Genomic DNA, 18,447 nt, shown 5'->3' with positions numbered 1-18,447 from the left:
TAAAAGGATAAAGCCATGCAAACAATTGCAGCATTACAATAAAAAGCAGTTAAAGATTAAACAGAAGTGAACATAAACAAAAAAACCCCTATAAAAGCAGAACGTCTCAAAAGCTAGTTTGAAAATATTTATCTTTCACTTTGTGTTCTGCTTCACCAAATGATGCTATGTTTATATGTGGCTCTCTAGTCCCGGATTATTACCAGAGAGTTTCCCCCTTCCCATCTACCTACTCAGCAGCCTTTGGTATAGTCGAACAGGTCTTTCAACATGTGGTAAGCCTATTCTATACATGACTGATAACTCATGCTCATCTTTGATAGTCAGATTTTCAGTTTCACTGTCAGCATGTGCGCTTGTGTGTGTGTGTGTGCGCGCGCGCACACACACACACACACACAAAATCCAGAATTGGAAGCACATTCTTAATCCTGTCTGGTACTAAATGTTGCTCCTACTAATACTAGACATCTGTTCAAGAGAAAATGTAGTTGAGAATCACAGTGCCAAATATGCAATCACATCTAAAAAGAACATAGAGCTGGTTGGCTGAGCTCAGAGGACCCTTGTTCGAATCGTATGCCTATTATAGCCTCAACTAGTGGGAATTCTGGACCCTGAATTAAGAGATCTAAGCTTAGGTTTCAAGGAAATATGAAATCCTTTCTGTGAGGAGGGACTGTAGCTAAGTGGCAGCACACATGCTTTGCTCTTAAGTCTGGCCTGCTGTAAGGCAGCTTCCTATACAGAGGTACCTCGGGTTACATACGCTTCAGGTTACATACACTTCAGGTTACAGACTCCGCTAACCCAGAAATATTACCTCGGGTTAAGAACTTTGCTTCAGGATGAGAACAGAAATCGTGCTCCGTCGGCACGGCAGCGGCAGGAGGCCCCATTAGCTAAAGTGGTGCTTTAGGTTAAGAACAGTTTCAGGTTAAGTACGGACCTCCGGAACAAATTAAGTACTTAACCTGAGGTACCACTGTATTCCTAACTAGACAAACCACCATTTCCCCTCCCCCACACTACAATATGGGGTTGATAAAACTGTACTAATTTATGGGGTTTTTATAACAGTTAAATCAAGAAGAACTTTCTGACAGTAAGAGCTGTTTGACACTGGAACAGACTCCTACAAGTGGTGGTGGACTCTCCTACCTTGGAGGTTTTTAAGTAGAGGTTGAGTAGCCATCTGCCATGTATGATCTAGTAGAGATTCCTGCAATGCGGGAGGTTGGACTAGTCCCTTCCAAAAAAATTTCCAAAAGCAGCAACCCTCATGGGGCATTTTCTCCATCCTCTTGATCGTTTTGGTTCCCTTTTCTGAAGCTTTTCCGACTCTATAATCTCTTTGAGATAAGGGAACCAGAAGTATTTCAACTATGGTTACGCCATAGGTTTCTATAATACCATTACAATACCATGAGTTTTATTTTCAGTTCCATCCCTAAGGATTCCTAGCATGCAATTTGCCTTTTTCACAATCTGCCATACACTGGGTCAACATCTATCTTCATCAATCTATCCACTACAACCCCACGTTGGCCGTCTTCAACATAAATTGACCCGGGACTTCCCAGCACTGGATAAAAATTGTGCATGATTCAACCAAAGTTAAGCCCTCTTAGGACAACATGTGTGTACATATTAGGAAGTCTCTCTAGACTACCCTCATTTAAGCATTGCTTAATAACACCCCCGCAGAAATCAACTAAATGTGAAGATCAGTTCACAATACAAACTACTAAAATGAACTGTAACTGCCATTGTGTAGCAGTCCTTGAGGAAAACAAGAAAGTGATCTGTAACCAACTCAAGCCAAGTTGAGAACATTTTAAAAGACCTAATAGGTGTCCGACTGCCCTACACCTCGTGATAGTTTGGCAATCAGGCAGAAGCACTAAGTTTGAGCCAGGTATTGATGCAATCACTCCTAAGAAATCTTCTAGTTTCTTCCCACAGAAGCCTTCAGTTTTCACTCAGATGTTTGTTTAGGAAACATTTTTTTACGTTGAGGTCAGCCAAATTCCACGGCAGTTTCTGCTATTGAGCTTGTGTACCTGGCTGAACACTAAAAGGTCAATTATTTCTTTCTCTGCACATTGTAACCACCACAGGCTTTTGTAGCACAATCTTCTCACTGAGAGTTCACTCTGCTCAGCAGAAAAAAATCTGGAATATATTGTGTTCCTAGTAAATCTGAAAACATTCCATAACACTGCAACATACTTTCTTGTAAAGCTTTGTATCCCGTATGTTTTTTCTCAATTTCAACCTTAGTAATAACATCTAGCTTACTTGTTAATGTGTGCTCAAACACTTACTTCTGTACCTTCTGACCCAGGTTCTGTTCTTTCTTTTTAAAGTGAGTGTCAACTGAAGTAAGGAAAAGCAGTTTTAAAAGAATTCCCAGCTGGCATTTTATACCTGTGAAATGCCACAGGTTAAGTTCTCCTTCAAGTCCTTTATGTTTGAGAGGATGTTAACTCTTAGGTTTATATCTCTAAGTGATGGGATTGCAAACCAGTACAATGATTTCAGAAAATGGTCTTTGAATAAGTTTCTTCTAACAGGACAGGTGATACAACCTGATCTGAGGCTCACTTTATTAAATATGTTAATAAAGGTAAAGGGACCCCTGATCATTAGGTCCAGTCGTGGCTGACTCTGGGGTTGCAGCGCTCACCTCGCTTTATTGGCCGAGGAAGCTGACATACAGTCAATGGCTAAGCAGCTTCTGGCGAACCAGAGCAGGACACAGAAACACCGTTTACCTTCCCGCTGGAGTGGTACCTATTTATCTACTTGCACTTTGACGTGCTTTCGAACTGCTAGGTTGGCAGGAGCAGGGACCGAGCAACGGGAGCTAACCCCGTTGCGGGGATTTGAACCGCCGATCTTCTGATCGGCAAGGCCTACGCTATGTGGTTTAACCCACAGCGCCACCCGCGTCCCAAATATGTTAATAGATGCCAACAATAATCTACTGTTTAAGGACCTACTAATCTTTTCCATGTCTGCAGCTAGGAATATGTTAACACAATATTGGAAAACAGCTACTAACTTAACTCTAGAGGCATGGTGGGATGGACTATGGAACACAGCTCTTATGGAGAAATCAACAAAGTACTGTATCTTAGAGCACCAAGAATCATAGAATTGTAGAGTTGGAAGGGACCGCAAAAGTCATCTAGTCCAATCCGCTGCAATGCAGGAATCGTATGCCCAACGTGGGAATTGAACCCACAACCCTCATGTTCTACCAACTGAAACACAAATAAGATGCTGAAACTGCATGGTACATGTTTATTCAGGAAATGACAATGTTTTTCCTTTGCTACCAGCTACCAACAGCTCACTGGGACAATCTGTTAGAATAGAGTAGAAGACACTTAACTGATATACCTCGGGTTACATAGGCTTCAGGTTACATACACTTCAGGTTACAGACTCCGCTAAACCAAAAATAGCGTTTCAGGTTAAGAACTTTGCTTCAGGATGAGAACAGAAATCGTGCTCCGGCGGGGTGGCAGCAGCAGGAGGCCCCATTAGCTAAAGTGGTGCTTCAGGTTAAGAACAGTTTCAAGCTAAGAACGGACCTCTGGAACGAATTAAGTACTTAACCCGAGGTACCACTGTAATAAACTCAAAACTATTACACAAACCTACTTAATGTCTGACTGCATCATTTATATTGTTTATGCATTGAATACTTCTTGGGGCTAAATGGGTATTTGTTTGTTATATTTTCAGAAACTGAAAAATAAAGTTGTTGTTTTTTTAAATGTTTTTCCCCTTTTCCTTTCTGCTACATCCAAATTATCTCTTGAAAATCCCTAATGACCTAGAAGCCTAATACTTGCTGTGCCAGCATAGAAATGCATAAACTGGGATATAACGGCTGCTGTGACAGCATGGCGTAAACAGGATTGACAATAAATATGTCGTGCTTTTTTCAAAACATTATTTAATCCCCATGATAAATTGTCATTCTCAAACAAACAAACCATCACCCCTGCGGAGAAGTTATATCACACAAATGAATGTCCTTGCATCCCAGGACACATGTTAATTGCAGGGATGCATGACCAAATATCTTACATTTTTAATTTGTCAAGCAGAGAAAAGACTCCACAGCCACGTAGAGAAAGAGCCAGCAGTTTCTACTTCCAAATATGAAAAGTATTTGTTGTTTAGTCGTTTAGTCGTGTCCGACTCTTCGTGACCCCATGGACCAGAGCACACCAGGCACTTCTGTCTTCCACTGCCTCCTGCAGTTTGGTCAGACTCATGCTGGTAGCTTCGAGAACACTATCCAACCATCTCGTCCTCTGTCATTCCCTTCTCCTTGTGCTCTCAATCTTTCCCAACATCAGGGTCTTTTCCAGGGAGTCTTCTCTTCTCATGAGGTGGCCAAAGTATTGGAGCCTCAGCTTCAGGATCTGTCCTTCCAGTGAGCACTCAGGGCTGATTTCCTTAAGAATGGATAGGTTTGATCTTCTTGCAGTCCATGAGACTATCTCAAGAGTCTCCTCCTGAGAGTCCCATGGAGGAGACTCTTGAGAGTCCCATGGACTGCAAGAAGATCAAACCTATGTAAAGTATTACAGCCATAGAAAAATCTTGTGCACCATAAGTATATATATTTTTTAAGCTACAAAGCTACATCCTCAAACTGCCAATAAGAGTTCTCCACCCTTTGCAAGTAGCCAACACAAAGGAACTCAATTTGGATGGGTCAAAGAGCCACTCTTCCGCGTCCAGTGTTATGGTCTAGATTCCCCCATCCCCACTTTCCTCTATGTAAACTAAGGTTACCAGACGTCCCTGTTTCCCAGGGACAGTCCCCATACAAAATCCATTGAAGTTGAGAAGTGTCCCCGGATTCATTGAAAAAAATCTGGTAACCTTAATGTAAATGAGACATGAGTAATGTCACATCTAGCTTGCCCTGTATGACCATTTAGAAGCACAGTCTCAAATACCTTTTGGGAAGAAGGTCCATACAGACAACTGCACAGGTCATGACTCTGAAAAATAGAGCACAAGCTGTTGCTTTGCTTTCACCTTTCTAATTCTAGCCTAACTCAAACACCAAATGACATGCAGCATTATGTATTTTTAGGAAAAGCTGGAATACATAAATGATTGACCTAAACAACAACTCTGATGTTCTTTTTCGGTGCTGTGTTATGATAGCATGTAAAACCTGCAAATTACATGATATTGACATAAAAGTTGTAAAGTGGCATTAATTCCTAGTAACATTCATAGGTGTGTTATAATTTATCTGCATTTATACAGCACATACTATTCAGGGAGTGAGGAAAGGGAGACAGATAGAGGTTTGCCTAATACTACCCAGTACAGTGGTACCTCGGGTTAAGAACTTAATTCGTTCTGGAGGTCCGTTCTTAACCTGAAACTGTTCTTAACCTGAAGCACCACTTTAGCTAAAGGGGCCTCCCGCTGCCGCCGCACGATTTCTGTTCTCATCCTGAAGCAAAGTTCTTAACCCAAGGTACTATTTCTGGGTTAGTAGAGTCTGTAACTTGAAGCATCTGTAACCCAAGGTACCACTGTAGTTGATCACTGAGATAGCATTTGAACCAGAAGCATCTCCAGTTCAGAGCTCAGTCACTGCATTAGCTTTCATTAAATGCACTGAATGCTGAACTCCAAAAATACATCTCTGCCTCTTTAAGCTCACTGCATTTCCATATTTGTAAGGGACTTTACCCACCATTCTCTTCTTCCCCCAGAAGCTTAGGAGAACCCCACTTCCTCTCTCTCCTCCTTAGTCCCCTCTCCCAAAATTGTAAACCTAAGACTTCATGTGAGGGCAGGGCAACTCAGGCCCAGCAACTATTACACACAGGCCTGCCCACCATTCTCCTACAGAGGAGAAGCCTAGCATGGAAGACTTGTGTATAGTACGCAGATCTGAAAGGGCCACAAAGGGTAAACCACCCAAAAGGTATGCTGAAGAGTTTGCTAAAACAGTCATAGCAGATACAGCTGTTGTTAGTAACTCAGAGAAGGTTTGGGAACCTTCAAGCTTCCAAGAGGTCCATAGTTTAACCTCAGAGTATGCTGAGCCATGGTTAAATGCCATGAAGGCTTAACTTGATTCCTTAGAGAGGAACAAGACATGGGAACTACTTCCAGGCCTGCCCAGGCGACAAAAAGTTTACAAAGTTCAGTTATTGCAAGTTTTTCAGTGTTAATTTTATGCATTTTTTAAAATCACCACGGTATTTAACAATAATATCTTATGTCCTTTAGAGGAGAAATTGTGAATTGTAGAATTTTAAATACCCGTCATCAACCTTGGCTTCACTCAATTTTGTTTATAACACTCTTCCATTTTCGTCTACAGTAGTTGTGAGGGTGGGGGATGGGGAGGGGCCTCACAAGTAGAGTAGCCTAGGGCCTCTCTTCATCTAAATCCGGCCCTGCCTGCGGAGCTTATAGCCAGGGCTGCTGCAATAAATAGCTGCACAAGCCTTTGGGAGGCAGAGACATGAGAGGGCATCAAATAAAAGAAGGAAGGAAAGAGAGACAGAGGGCAGCGTTTCTCACGGCACACCTGACCATCATTCAAGGCACACTGGCTGAAAACCACTGGCTAAAGGGAAAACCACCAGGGATGGTGGTACCAAACACTTTGGTCTCCGCTGCAATGAAGAACACACCATGAGCAATGCTCTTCTCTGCCAGTGGAGGCCAGGAGAGATGAATGCACTACATTCTATCCTCCACCCCAAGCCTTACCAATGCAGCTCAAGTGTGGCACTTAATATTTAAAAGTTAAGAATGTACAAGTATCAGTAAGTAAGTTATGAGATCAACTCAGTGAGAACACAACCATTAATGAGTTTACTTTGCAATGCTACCCAACTTAAAGGTAAAAGGTAAAGGGACCACTGACCATTAGGTCCAGTCATGACTGACTCTGGGGTTGCGGCGCTCATTTCGCTTTATTGGCCGAAGGAGCCGGCGTTTGTCCGCAGACAGCTTCCGGGTCATGTGGCCAGCATGACTAAGCCACTTCTGGCAAACCAGAGCAGCGCATGGAAACGCTGCTTACCTTCCCGCTGGAGCGGTACCTATTTATCTACTTGCACTTTGATATGCTTTTGAACTTCTAGGTTGGCAGGAGCAGGGACCAGGCAACGGGAGCTCACCCCGCCGCGGGGATTCGAACCGCCGACCTTCTGATCAGCAAGTCCTGGGCTCTGTGGTTTAACCCACAGCGCCACCCGTGTCCCTGCTACCCAACTTATAAAGTCTTAATTGCACGCCATTAAATAGGAAAATAATATCCCAGTCTATTTTTCTCTTTAAACAAAAAAAACCTTGATTTCACCTGGATCTTGGTGTTGAAACCCCACAGTAAACACTTCTAGCAGAAGTTACTTGCTGCATTCCCCCCCTATTGTTTTGCAACTATTCTTCACGCTGCGATAGTTCCAAGTCTATTAAAAGTATACATGTCAAGACATGTTTTGCCTTAAATACGAAACATTAACTACTCTAAGAGAAAACAGCCAAGTCCCTCCCATTCTCAGTACTTTTGACCTACATAACTCTTTCCCTACCCACTTGCATCAAATCATTAACGGGAAAGCACAGCCCTGTGCAAAATCACCAGTCAATTTCTTCTCCAGGAAATTTATTCCCTAAACTAATGCCAGATAATCTGAGCAATAAAAGAGCCTATTCAGAGCAGCACATCTGGAAGATGCGAGCAAATCAGGAAATCATTTTAAGCAGCCATTCAAACGCCATTCTATTTATGCAAAAATACTAGCCAATCTGAATACTACAAGCATAACACAAACCTATTGATGATCCATTTGAAACACAGTTTATTTAAAACGCATTATTTACACTTTTGAAGGTTTTAGAACTAAACAGCTGTAGACCTATGACCACATTGTTCTCACTAGGCAAACTACTTTAAAAAACCAGACTCATTCTACATAAGGTCAATGACTGCTTACATTTACAGTGGTACCTCGGGTTAAGTACTTAATTCATTCCGGAGGTCCGTACTTAACCTGAAACTGTTCTTAACCTGAAGCACCACTTTAGCTAATGGGGCCTCCCACTGCTGCTGCACCGCCAGAGCACAATTTCTGTTCTCATCCTGAAGCAAAGTTCTTAACCCGAGGTAATATTTCTGGGTTAGCGGAGTCTGTAACCTGAAGCGTATGTAACCTGAAGCATATGTAACCTGAGGTACCACTGTACCTAGTAACAAACAAGTTTTCATCCAGAAGGGGAGGAGAATCCCAATCCAATAGGAGATTTTGATCACTCATCTAAATTTGAAAAATATGAAATGCTTCTTTTCAGGAGACTGCTTCAGCAAAATCCTTGGGGCTTAGAAGCATTTTAAACACTTAAAAGTCTAGGAGAGGTGGAAGAGTGAAGCAGAAAACCAAGATACCCCAAAGGATTCTCATAAGTACTATGACAAGTTAAACTCCTCTCTCCCCACCCCAGTAACCCCCCCCCCCCAAGTAGAAACTCGTATTAGCAGATTAATGCCAATTTAGTCCAATATAAACAGCGCCTCCCCGCCGCTTTCTTGGCCTAGAAATCCAAACGCAATCTTGTTAAGCGAAGTGCTGGTTACCCTGTGTGGTTTCAGTTATTTATCTAATGGCTCCTCCTCCAAACAACTTCCCCAGCTGTGCGAGCAGCTGGCGCCCTCGTTCCCCACTCCTGCAGCTTGCAGCAGGCCTGAACACTCAACTGCTCATTTAATTTTTTAAAAATAAATTAATTAAATTAGTTATCACCGGCACCTCTCTCCCCCTCCCTCCTTACCGTCTCAGGGTCGTTCTCAAACACCTCCCGGGCTTCCTCTTTGTTGCAGAGCTCCTCCACACACTCCCGCTCCAGATGGCCTTGCTTGGTCTCTTCGAAAATCTGGTAGGCTCGGCGGTGCCTCTGCCGAAGGAACTGCGAAGCCTCCTCCCGGGTTCTGTGGAGCAGCATAGCTGGGGCCCCGAAGGGAAGCAGGGAAAGGAGCCATTAGCATTGGAAAACCACCCCCCCCCCGACGGTAACAAAAGAGCGGAGCGTGCAAAGCTGCACGGGGGTGTGGGGAGGCGCGCGCGCTCGCGCTCGGGAAACAATGGCCCCGCCGCGCACTTTGCAGCCGGAGGAGTCTGTGAAACTGTCATGGGGGGGGGGGGGGAAGAGTCCCGCTGCGGCTTTCCCTGTCCCCTCAGCTCACAAGGGGCTAGACCAGCTCCTCCATTGACGTCCCTCTGCCTGCGTCCAGCAACCAAAACAATGCCCAGCAGCCGCCAGCGCGCCCAAAGCGGCGCCACCGAGATCCACCTCACCGGGCCATAAACAATGACATCCCTGCGCCCCTTTGCCCTCTTGAGCGCGCGCGCTCTCTCTCTCTCTCGCTCCCCAAGAAACAATGCTTGGCCGGGGATGGGGTTGGGGGTGAGGGGGAGCAGAGGGAGTGTGTCACCACCCACACCCCTTTTTCTGGAAAATGGTAAAGTCAGCCCTTAAAGCCCAGCAGCAGAAGGTCTCCAAAAAGTGATGGGGCGGGGGGGGGGGAGGTTTGAGAACATAAACATTTGTTTTGTTTTAAGGCACCCTTGAAGGGAAAGGCAGGCAGGCAGGCTTGGCTGGGTGGCCCATTGGGTGCAACCGGCTCCTTGTGAGGAAAGGCGTTTGGGATGTCCTGACCTTGAGGGGCAATGGTTAGAGCAGCGAAAGGGCTGGCATGTCTCTATATAATACTGTTCTTCCCCCAGTCCGGAGAAGCTGCATTACTCGTGTGGAGACTTATTATCGATTAATAATTAAAGGGAGGGGGCTAATTAAAGAGTGGTGCGGGGGGGGTGGAGAGAGAGGGGGGATAAAGCCGAAGTGAGATTTTTCTCTGCAAGGAGAACTTGCAAGAATGGCGGGTAAAAGAGGGGTGTTTTCTTTCTCCAGTGAGGGCGGGGGGCGGGGGGAGGAAAAGGCGAAGCCCCCCGAAGTACTACTCACTCTGCGAGGAGTCTGTAGCCAGCAGGACTAGCAAGAGGGCAGCAGCTGGAGCCGGCGGCTGCTGCATGATGCGGCTGCTGCTGCTGCTGAGGCTGGGGCTGCGCCCTCCGAGTGGCGGAGAGGAGCAGGGCGGTCTGGTGCAGGAGGAGCGAGCGCAGCTACTGTTGGAAGGCAGCGCGAGCTCCGCCGAGCCCAGCGGGGGAGTCGCTTGTGCAGCTGAGCCAATCAATTGAGAAAGTTCGCGCTCAGGGCTTTGCAGCCACAGCGACACACCTCAGGCTTCGCGCGCCCTCGGTGCAGGGTCGCTGGAAAGAGGGGCAGAGAGAGGCGAGGCCCGGAGGGAATATGGCAGGACGAGCAGAGTGACCCGTGGGGCTGGGGGTGGCGGAACATGCCCTCCGGTGCCGCCGAGCCAGCTTCCGTGTGCGCCCCAGATTCCTTTACAGTTACGAAGTCCCTGTGTACAAGTACTTGCCCTCCGGCCTTCAGGTTTGCGCTTCGTTTGAGGTGACAACATTCGTACGTGGACAGCAATTCTGCGCGCGCAATAGCCCACGTAAGGATTATTATTAGTGGCAGTCGTTGCATATCCACAATGGTGTGCGTGCCCCATGGCGTGTGTGTGTGCAGGGGTGCCAGCCAACTTGAATAAAATATGGGGGGGGGGGGGAAATGTAAGCCTCAACCCACATAATTGATCACATGACGTGGCGCATACAAGCCATTTGAATGGAAATGCCAATCAACTTTGGGGTGGGCAGCCCCCTCAAATATTATACTGGGGGTCGAAGGGACCTCAGCCCCTTGGAGTTGGCTCCTGTGTGTGGTAAAGGTAAAGGGACCCCTGACCATTAGGTCCACTCGTGACTGACTCTGGGGTTGCGGCGCTCATCTCGCTTTATTGGCCAAGGGAGCTGGCGTACAGCTTCCAGGTCATGTGGCCAGCATGACTAAGCCACTTCTGGCAAACCAGAGCAGCGCACGGAAACGCTGTTTACCTTCCCGCTGGAGCGGTACCTATTTATCTACTTGCACTTTAACATGCTTTCAAACTGCTAGGTTGGCAGGAGCTGGGACTGAGCAACGGGAGCTCACCCCGTTGCGGGGAATCAAACCGCCGACCTTCTGATCGACAAGTCCTAGGCTCTGTGTGTGTGTGGTAGTGGTATAGCAATATGTACATAGTCACTTCTAGACGGCCCATTTATTCAGCATTTATGCTTATTTGTTTGCAAGGAGGTTAGACGACGTTGGTCATTGAACATTCATCCTGATTTGTTTTCAGGGAAGTTAGACGATGTTGCTTCAAAGCAAGTGTCCCCTATGATTTCCCCATAATTTTTTTCTGTCACTTTCTTTTTTTCAGCAAGTCCAGTTTTGAGGGAAGCGAGTTTATTCAAATCAACTTTAATTGCACAACCTGAATAGCAACAGCCTAGCAGTGCCCACAGATTGCGCACTTTCATTCTAAGAACTTGCCATTGGTCATCACTTCCTCAGAGCATGTATGAAGGCTCCGCCCAAGACATTCTGTCGCCTGTGGCAAAGGACAAGACAGATGCATGGACACTCTACCTTCAAAGCACATTTTTCTCCTCAAAGAATTCTGGGCACTGCCGTTTATGTCTCGCAAAGTTACTGTTCCCAGCAACCCTTAACAAACTACATTGCCCAGAATTATTTGAGGGTAGAAATGTCTTTCAAATGTGCTTTAAAAGTATGGCATGTATGCAGCCAGTCTCACCCTCCCATTTCACGTATAGGTGCCCACCAGACTGATAGTTGAATCTTACTTTTACACTTGCAATGGAACAGCATCACTCATTCTTACTGTGGCAGAATGGGTCGGTGCATCTGGCTGTTAACCAGAAGGTTGGTGGTTTAAGCCCACCCAGGGATGGCTGTGGGCAGGATTCCTTCATTGCAAGGGGTTGGGCTGGACTGGTTGACCCTTGGGGTCCCAGCTCTACAATTCTATGATCCTTAAGATCTCACCTGGGGGACAGCAGGTTAGTTTAAGGGATGCAGGGTGGTCTTATGGCACTCATAGTTCTGTTTTCCATTTGTACATGTTTTGAAGTGGTCCTGTGAGGGTTATTATGGTGCCACACAAAATAATATTGTATTAGAACTATTTCATCAGTTGTATAGCACTCCTCTAGCTAGTTTTAAAAACTTTCTATACCAACAAATGCTTAACTTGGCTTTATTATATCTGAGTGATGAAGGGAGTGCATTTTGTAGCCTGGCAAGCACCACTTCTGAAAGTTTGTAACATTCCTGGAAGAAAAAGCCTATTGTTTAATGTAATGTACATACTAGTTGAGGCAGTTTTTAAATTTGATTTATTAAAGGAGGGGGAAATCCATTTTCACAAACATGACGTAAAAATTCCCTTCAATGGAATGTTACTTACAAATGGAGTGAAGGAGCTGTTTGCATGGTCCACTGCAGTAATGTGATATGGGTAAATGGATCGTTTGCTTCTTATTCATGCTTTTGAGAAGGGGAATGAAGTGCCCTCCTCTGTCCCTTTAATGATATTTCACCTATGAGCAGATCTACTTAATTGCAAGGGGCACCTCAGTGCTACGCAGCTGCAGTTCTGTAGGAACTCATTGGGACTTGCTTCCAAGTAAACATGCATAGGATTGGGCTACATGCCTGTTTCAGAGTTGTCTTGGCTGTGCTTCCTTCGGTTTATCAAGTCTCTGTAGCTGGTTCAGGCTTGTACTAGGTCAGCCAGAAAGCAAGCCAATAAGAATTATGCATCAGTACATATCATTGTTGGCATGCAAGACATTTTATAGGAGGAAGGATTTTTTGAGTAGAAGAAAAATATTAGAATTACTTATAGTAACTGCAAATTGGGTACTGGTAATTTGAGAGAACACAGCGCAGTCTGGGAATGTGTCAAAATATGCCTTAGAAACATTCCGATCTGGAAATTGCCACTTTAGTTTTCTAATCGTATTTTCCACCCAGGTGCCAGGAAGTACAGCATGGTTCTGAAAGACAGGAAATGCTGGACTGTTTTGTCCCCACAATGTGTGCCTTAGTTAATTCTCAGTGTGATTTCCTTTAATTGGAGGTCATATTTGACACATGAAATTAGCTTTTAAAATCAGCCAGGACTTGTGCATCCAGTTCAGGAGATGTTTACAATGCTTAAAAGGAAGCTGTTCTGAATTTAAAAGGGTTCTTTAAGTTCCTGCAAAATGTTCCTCTGGCTGCTACTTCACCCGGCTCTTTTTAAAACCTTGGGAAAAAAATCACCTCCGTTTGCTTTTATGCATAGTTACATGGGGGTAACATGTGACATTGACACATCATGAATTCTCAAAGTGCTCTCTCAATACCAAGAAGTTCCAGAGGGGTAGTTATGTTTGTCTGTTGCAGCAAAAATGACGAGTGTGTCCCGTGTTAGCCTTAAAGACTAACTATTTCATAATGGCAAAAAGTTATTATTATAGCATAGTCATATGGATGCATGTTTTAGCTCCTGTGAAGGATCCTAAACTTCTTGGAAGTGTGTACAGGGATACATATATGTGTTGGACATGCATGTGGGTTAAAATGTATGCTTTGTAACAAAGGCAGTTTTTCACAATGTACTGCACACCGAAGCCCATAAATATTCCAATTATGCCAATAAAGGTTGGCTGAATTAATAATATTTCATTTTAAGAAGAGTTAGGAGTGTTTCATAAGGTGTTTTTTTTAAACTTCCTTTTGTCCATCCTTGACTTGGTACTCATCAATATTATTGGGTGGCTTTGAGTTCTTCTAGCATGATGAGTGGAATTCACTAAGTTGTATCCACTCTCTTCACATCCTTTATCACTGTATCAATTTTCACCATACTGTAGCCTTCTTAGTCATCTTTTTTCTAAACTTCATAGGGAAGGTATCCCAACCTATGGCTATTTTAATAGATCCTTTATTTCTCTTTCACAGCAACTAAATGAGGCAACTAGAATTCTTCAGAGACCTCCACATTTGTAAGTACCATATATTTTTATATATCACCTGTGGTTTTCTCCTCCATAATAACTTCTAAAACTAGATTTGCTTTTATTGATGACACACAGCACGTTGGCCTAGTTCTGACATACTGGGAAACAATAACTTCCCCCTCTGTCAGGAGTGGGGAGCCTTTTTCAACCCAAGGACTGCATTCCATATTGAACTGCTTTACAGGGGCCACAAGATTAGCAGAAGAAAAGGGGGAAAGAAGATTCAGGGACAACACGTGAGTGAAACAGTGGATATGATTCTAAGGCTGTGTACATCCAGCACACTCCCATGGCTGGTTTGGAAAGTGGTTGTACACACAAGGTTAAGCACAATCCACAGCTATCCTGCATCTATCACGTTGTTTCTTACGGAATTCTGTGTTTTGACGTGTTTCCCCAGAAGCCAGCTTCAACTGGAATTGAGAAAAAGAATGACAAACCTGCATTTTAAGTCAATGATGCATGCATTATTGCACTATACGCAGAGGCATACAATGCTTGTACTATAGGTTACATTATGGACACTCAAAAGTCAGAAGTTCCCTGTTTCCACACATGCACTCCTTTATGAAGCAAAAGACATTATTGCAGTTCAAAGATGCATTTTAGCCAGGCAAAAGCATTTGAAGAGAGTGAAAAGCATGGCTAGTAAGGAGTGTGGCCCTGGGAGAGTCTTTAGGGCCCGACAGAGGATGGCATTTGCCCCCAGGCCTGAGGTTTTCCACCCCTGTCCTGCATGAGAAAGTTGCAGTGAGCCTTGGCCTGGATAGGAAGGCTGGGAAGGTTGCATTTGGTTACTGAGCCTGAGGTTCCCTGTTGTTTAGTCATTTAGTCGTGTCCGACTCTTCGTGACCCCATGGACCAGAGCACGCCAGGCACTCCTGTCTTCCACTGCCTCCCGCAGTTTGGTCAAACTCATGTTTGTAGCTTCGAGAACACTGTCCAACCATCTCGTCCTCTGTCGTCCCCTTCTCCTTGTGCCCTCCATCTTTCCCAACACCAGGGTCTTTTCCAGGGAGTCTTCTCTTCTCATGATGTGGCCAAAGTATTGGAGCCTCAGCTTCAGGATCTGTCCTTCCAGTGAGCACTCAGGGCTGATTTCCTTAAGAATGGATAGGTTTGATCTTCTTGCAGTCCATGGGACTCTCAAGAGTCTCCTCCAGCATCATAATTCAAAAGCATCAATTCTTCGGCAATCAGCCTTCTTTATGGTCCAGCTACCTTTGGTTTGAACTAGCCAGGCTCTGAATCCATGGTGTGATCATAGGTTGTTCTCAGAAACCTAGCTGCCTCTCAGTCTTCCTTACTGATTGTGTCACATAGTACAAGCAAGGAGGTGGAGATTTCCAGGGAAAGGACCATTGCAGTGCTTTTGTTATATCCTTCATCATTCATTCTTCTTTGTCAGGTAGAACCACAGCAATATATCAATTCATATTAATAGTAAGGAAGTAAGGTAGATAGTCACAGAAGCTGTTCCTCATTCCTGAAATTCCCTCCTGGGAGAGACCCATCAAAATGTCTTCCAGAAACAATGTAAAGTCCTCTTTTTAAAATTGAAATGGGCATTGGGTGACCAGGGACAGATTAGATAACATGGGACTTAATCAATATAAATTGGGAGCTTTGTTAAGACCGCATTGTTTACCCCTCAGAGCTGTTTGGGAAGTAATGGCTAGAAATGAGACATTTGTAATGAACGCTTGTCTTTTTGCTTCCGTAAAAGAAAAAAATGGGACCGGGGGGGGTTGACAATAGAAGTTGGAGATGTCGTGACTGCTGTTCTCCCACTTTGTTTAATTTTGTAGGTTTCTATAAAAGCACATTGTGGGGCTTATCAGTGAGAATTATGTTTGTTATCAGCTGCAAATGGGAAGGGAGCATAGCACATGGTATTTATCCTTGTTGAACAAGGACTTTTACAAGAAACATTGTGAAATTGTTGCATTAGATTCAAAAGGCAATTAGGCTTTGTGTTTTTCCCGTAGTAATAAAATACGTGCTCGGACCAAATTGAAGAAAGAATGTTGGCTAAGTCAGCCATTTTTGTCCAGTTTTTCCTGAAGTGACCTTACCAGCACATAAGTTTGTTTTAAAAAAAAAAAAACAAGCAATTTGCTCAGCTAAAAACAGAACTAATGAGATAATTTGTGGCATATATCTTGCAACCAAACTTCATGCTCTGCATTGCTTTAATTTGCTGTCGCAGGTAACAGGAATTTAGGCTTCATTTAAAGGTCATGAGCAGCCTTTCTGAGTGTGGAATTGAGGCTAAATTTCTATACCTGTTTACCTGGAAATAAGCCTCCGCAAGCACAGTGGAACTTACTTCTAAATAGACATGTGGAGGATCACACTACTATATATATAAAAAAGGCAAGAGATGCAGAATAGCATTGTGAACTCCCTCTTCATACAAATTTTTCAGGATGACCTTTGTAGGAAAAATGGTTCCCTTTCCACACACATAGACTCAAAGAAAGAAATGTGTAGAATGCAGGTGTGATTAATCTTACTTTTTATTTTGTAATAATAGTGGATCTTTACTGTTTTCACACACTAGCAACACTTCCTGTAGAATTCTATCCATTATATTTTATCTGCACAATCAGCATGAATTTCAGGAACCAAAAAGTCGTACTGACAAATAGGACTTTCGAGCCGTCTAGCCCAAAAATGGCAACTAGACATTCCGTTTGGGTGACTGTAACTCTGGTTTTCTATACAACTTGCTCAGAACTAGTTTTTATTTTGTCATATCTGCTCCTAACTGCTGTTGAAAACAACAAAAAGTATTGTAGCAACGTAAAGGTGAACCAATTTACTATTGCATACATAATAATTATAATTTAACAATAATTTTAATATTTGTGTCCCTGCCCATCTGGCTGTGTTTTCCCATGGACTGGAGTCCTTTTCATCAGTTGTTGCTTACATGCCTTCTATCATGGAACATAATCTTTCTAAAGCTGTTTCTTCTGAAAGAAGAACTAGTTGAGGTTTCGTTTTGGTTTTTGACATATTCTCACTTCCCCATAGCAGAAGGAAGGATTAACATTGCCAGCTGAGGGTTTCTAGTTTTCTTTTACTTGAAAGGACCTAGACAAGTTCTCTGTTTTCCCGTTATTAACCACAGGACATTTTGTGCAGTGCTTTTTGCTTATAAAGTGATAATCTCCAGTGGTTGATTTATAAGAAGAGACTGTGCTGAGGTTGGGCCGGTATACCTGGAAGCTCTGCCTCCTATAGGTAAACTGAACATTGTGCTTCCTTTTTAGCATGATGGCTCCTCTCCATTGCAAACAAACTGTTGCTGAAAAAAGCCACTTCAGTAAAGAAAGCAAAGGGACAATGCATTATCACCAGGCTTTCGCTTGTCGGCCACTAAAGCATCTGTGTGGTTGTTCCTCAGGCCTTTAGCTTTTGAATTGAGAGATCTAACATGTACCATCTTTCTGTCTGTCTCCTGAACATATAAATGTGCCACCTATATCTGTTGGTTCATGTAGCTGTCAATAGAAATTCAACTTCTACATTTATGAAAATCACGTTTTCAAAACATGTTATTTAAAACCAGAGCAACCTGTGATCTAGCAAGTTAAACACATTCCACTAGGCATGTGTGGTGGTCCTTTGGGTGATCAATATTTTTTTCTGACCTAACTGGGGCCATGGGTGGTGCTATGGTCTAAACCACAGAACCTAGGGCTTGCCGATCAAAAGGTCGGTGGTTCGAATCCCTGCGACGGGGTGAGCTCCCGTTGTTCAGTCCCAGCTCCTGCCCACCTGGCAGTTTGAAAGCACGTTAAAGTGTAAGTAGATTAAATAGGTACTGCTCTGGCGGGAAGGTAAACAGTGTTTCTGTGCGCTGCTCTGGTTTGCCAGAAGCGGCTTAGTCATGCTGGCCACATGATCCGAAAGCTGTCTGTGGACAAATGCCGGCTCCCTTGGCCGATAGAGCAAGATGAGTGCATAACCCCAGAGTTGGACCTAACGGTCAGGGGTACCTTTACCTAACTGGGGCCACAAAAGCAGAGGAGACGTGAACTGCTCTATGATCCTCAGATGAAGGGTGGTATAGAAATTCAATAAATAAGAATAAATGGCAACCCACAATTGATGTTGGGGCTTGGGGCAGTGTTTGGGCTGTGCTATTTGATGCGACCACATTCTAGGGCTGGGCAATATATCAAAATAGTGTCCAAAACCAATTTGAAGTCCATATCGTGCTATCGGTTTCATAATTTTAGACCTGGCAATATATTGTGAATCATGGTGTGTGGGTATGTGTGGGCTATGCAAAAATCAATGTGGGGGAAACCGTGAAGCCAGCCAACACTTCTCTGAATTTCTGCATATCACAAGAACAGGTGCCGGCAAAAATCTTGATGCAGGAAAA

At 44.1% G+C, this 18,447-nt stretch overlaps 1 protein-coding gene and 1 long non-coding RNA gene across 2 annotated transcripts in view; one reads left to right on the top strand and one right to left on the bottom strand.

Moving 5' to 3' along the window:
* GAS6 (growth arrest specific 6) overlaps window positions 1-10,166 on the bottom strand; it is a 45,921-nt gene extending 35,755 nt beyond the window's left edge. Inside the window, exons 1-2 of the mRNA XM_028728037.2 lie at window positions 10,033-10,166; window positions 8,842-9,014 (exon numbers count right to left, since the gene is read on the bottom strand). Of these exons, the coding sequence (XP_028583870.1) occupies window positions 8,842-9,014; window positions 10,033-10,099 (240 nt within the window). The 5' untranslated portion in view covers window positions 10,100-10,166. The remainder of the gene's footprint in view (window positions 1-8,841; window positions 9,015-10,032) is intronic.
* A 138-nt stretch (window positions 10,167-10,304) lies between these two features.
* Window positions 10,305-18,447, top strand: part of LOC114596443 (uncharacterized) — a 68,356-nt gene continuing 60,213 nt past the window's right edge. The window contains exons 1-2 of the long non-coding RNA XR_013392669.1: window positions 10,305-10,588; window positions 13,990-14,033. This is a non-coding gene — a long non-coding RNA (uncharacterized LOC114596443). The remainder of the gene's footprint in view (window positions 10,589-13,989; window positions 14,034-18,447) is intronic.

This window comes from Podarcis muralis, chromosome 4 (assembly GCF_964188315.1).
Source record: "Podarcis muralis chromosome 4, rPodMur119.hap1.1, whole genome shotgun sequence".
Taxonomy (NCBI): Eukaryota; Metazoa; Chordata; class Lepidosauria; order Squamata; family Lacertidae; genus Podarcis; species Podarcis muralis.
This window is presented reverse-complemented; position numbering and strand designations above follow the sequence as displayed.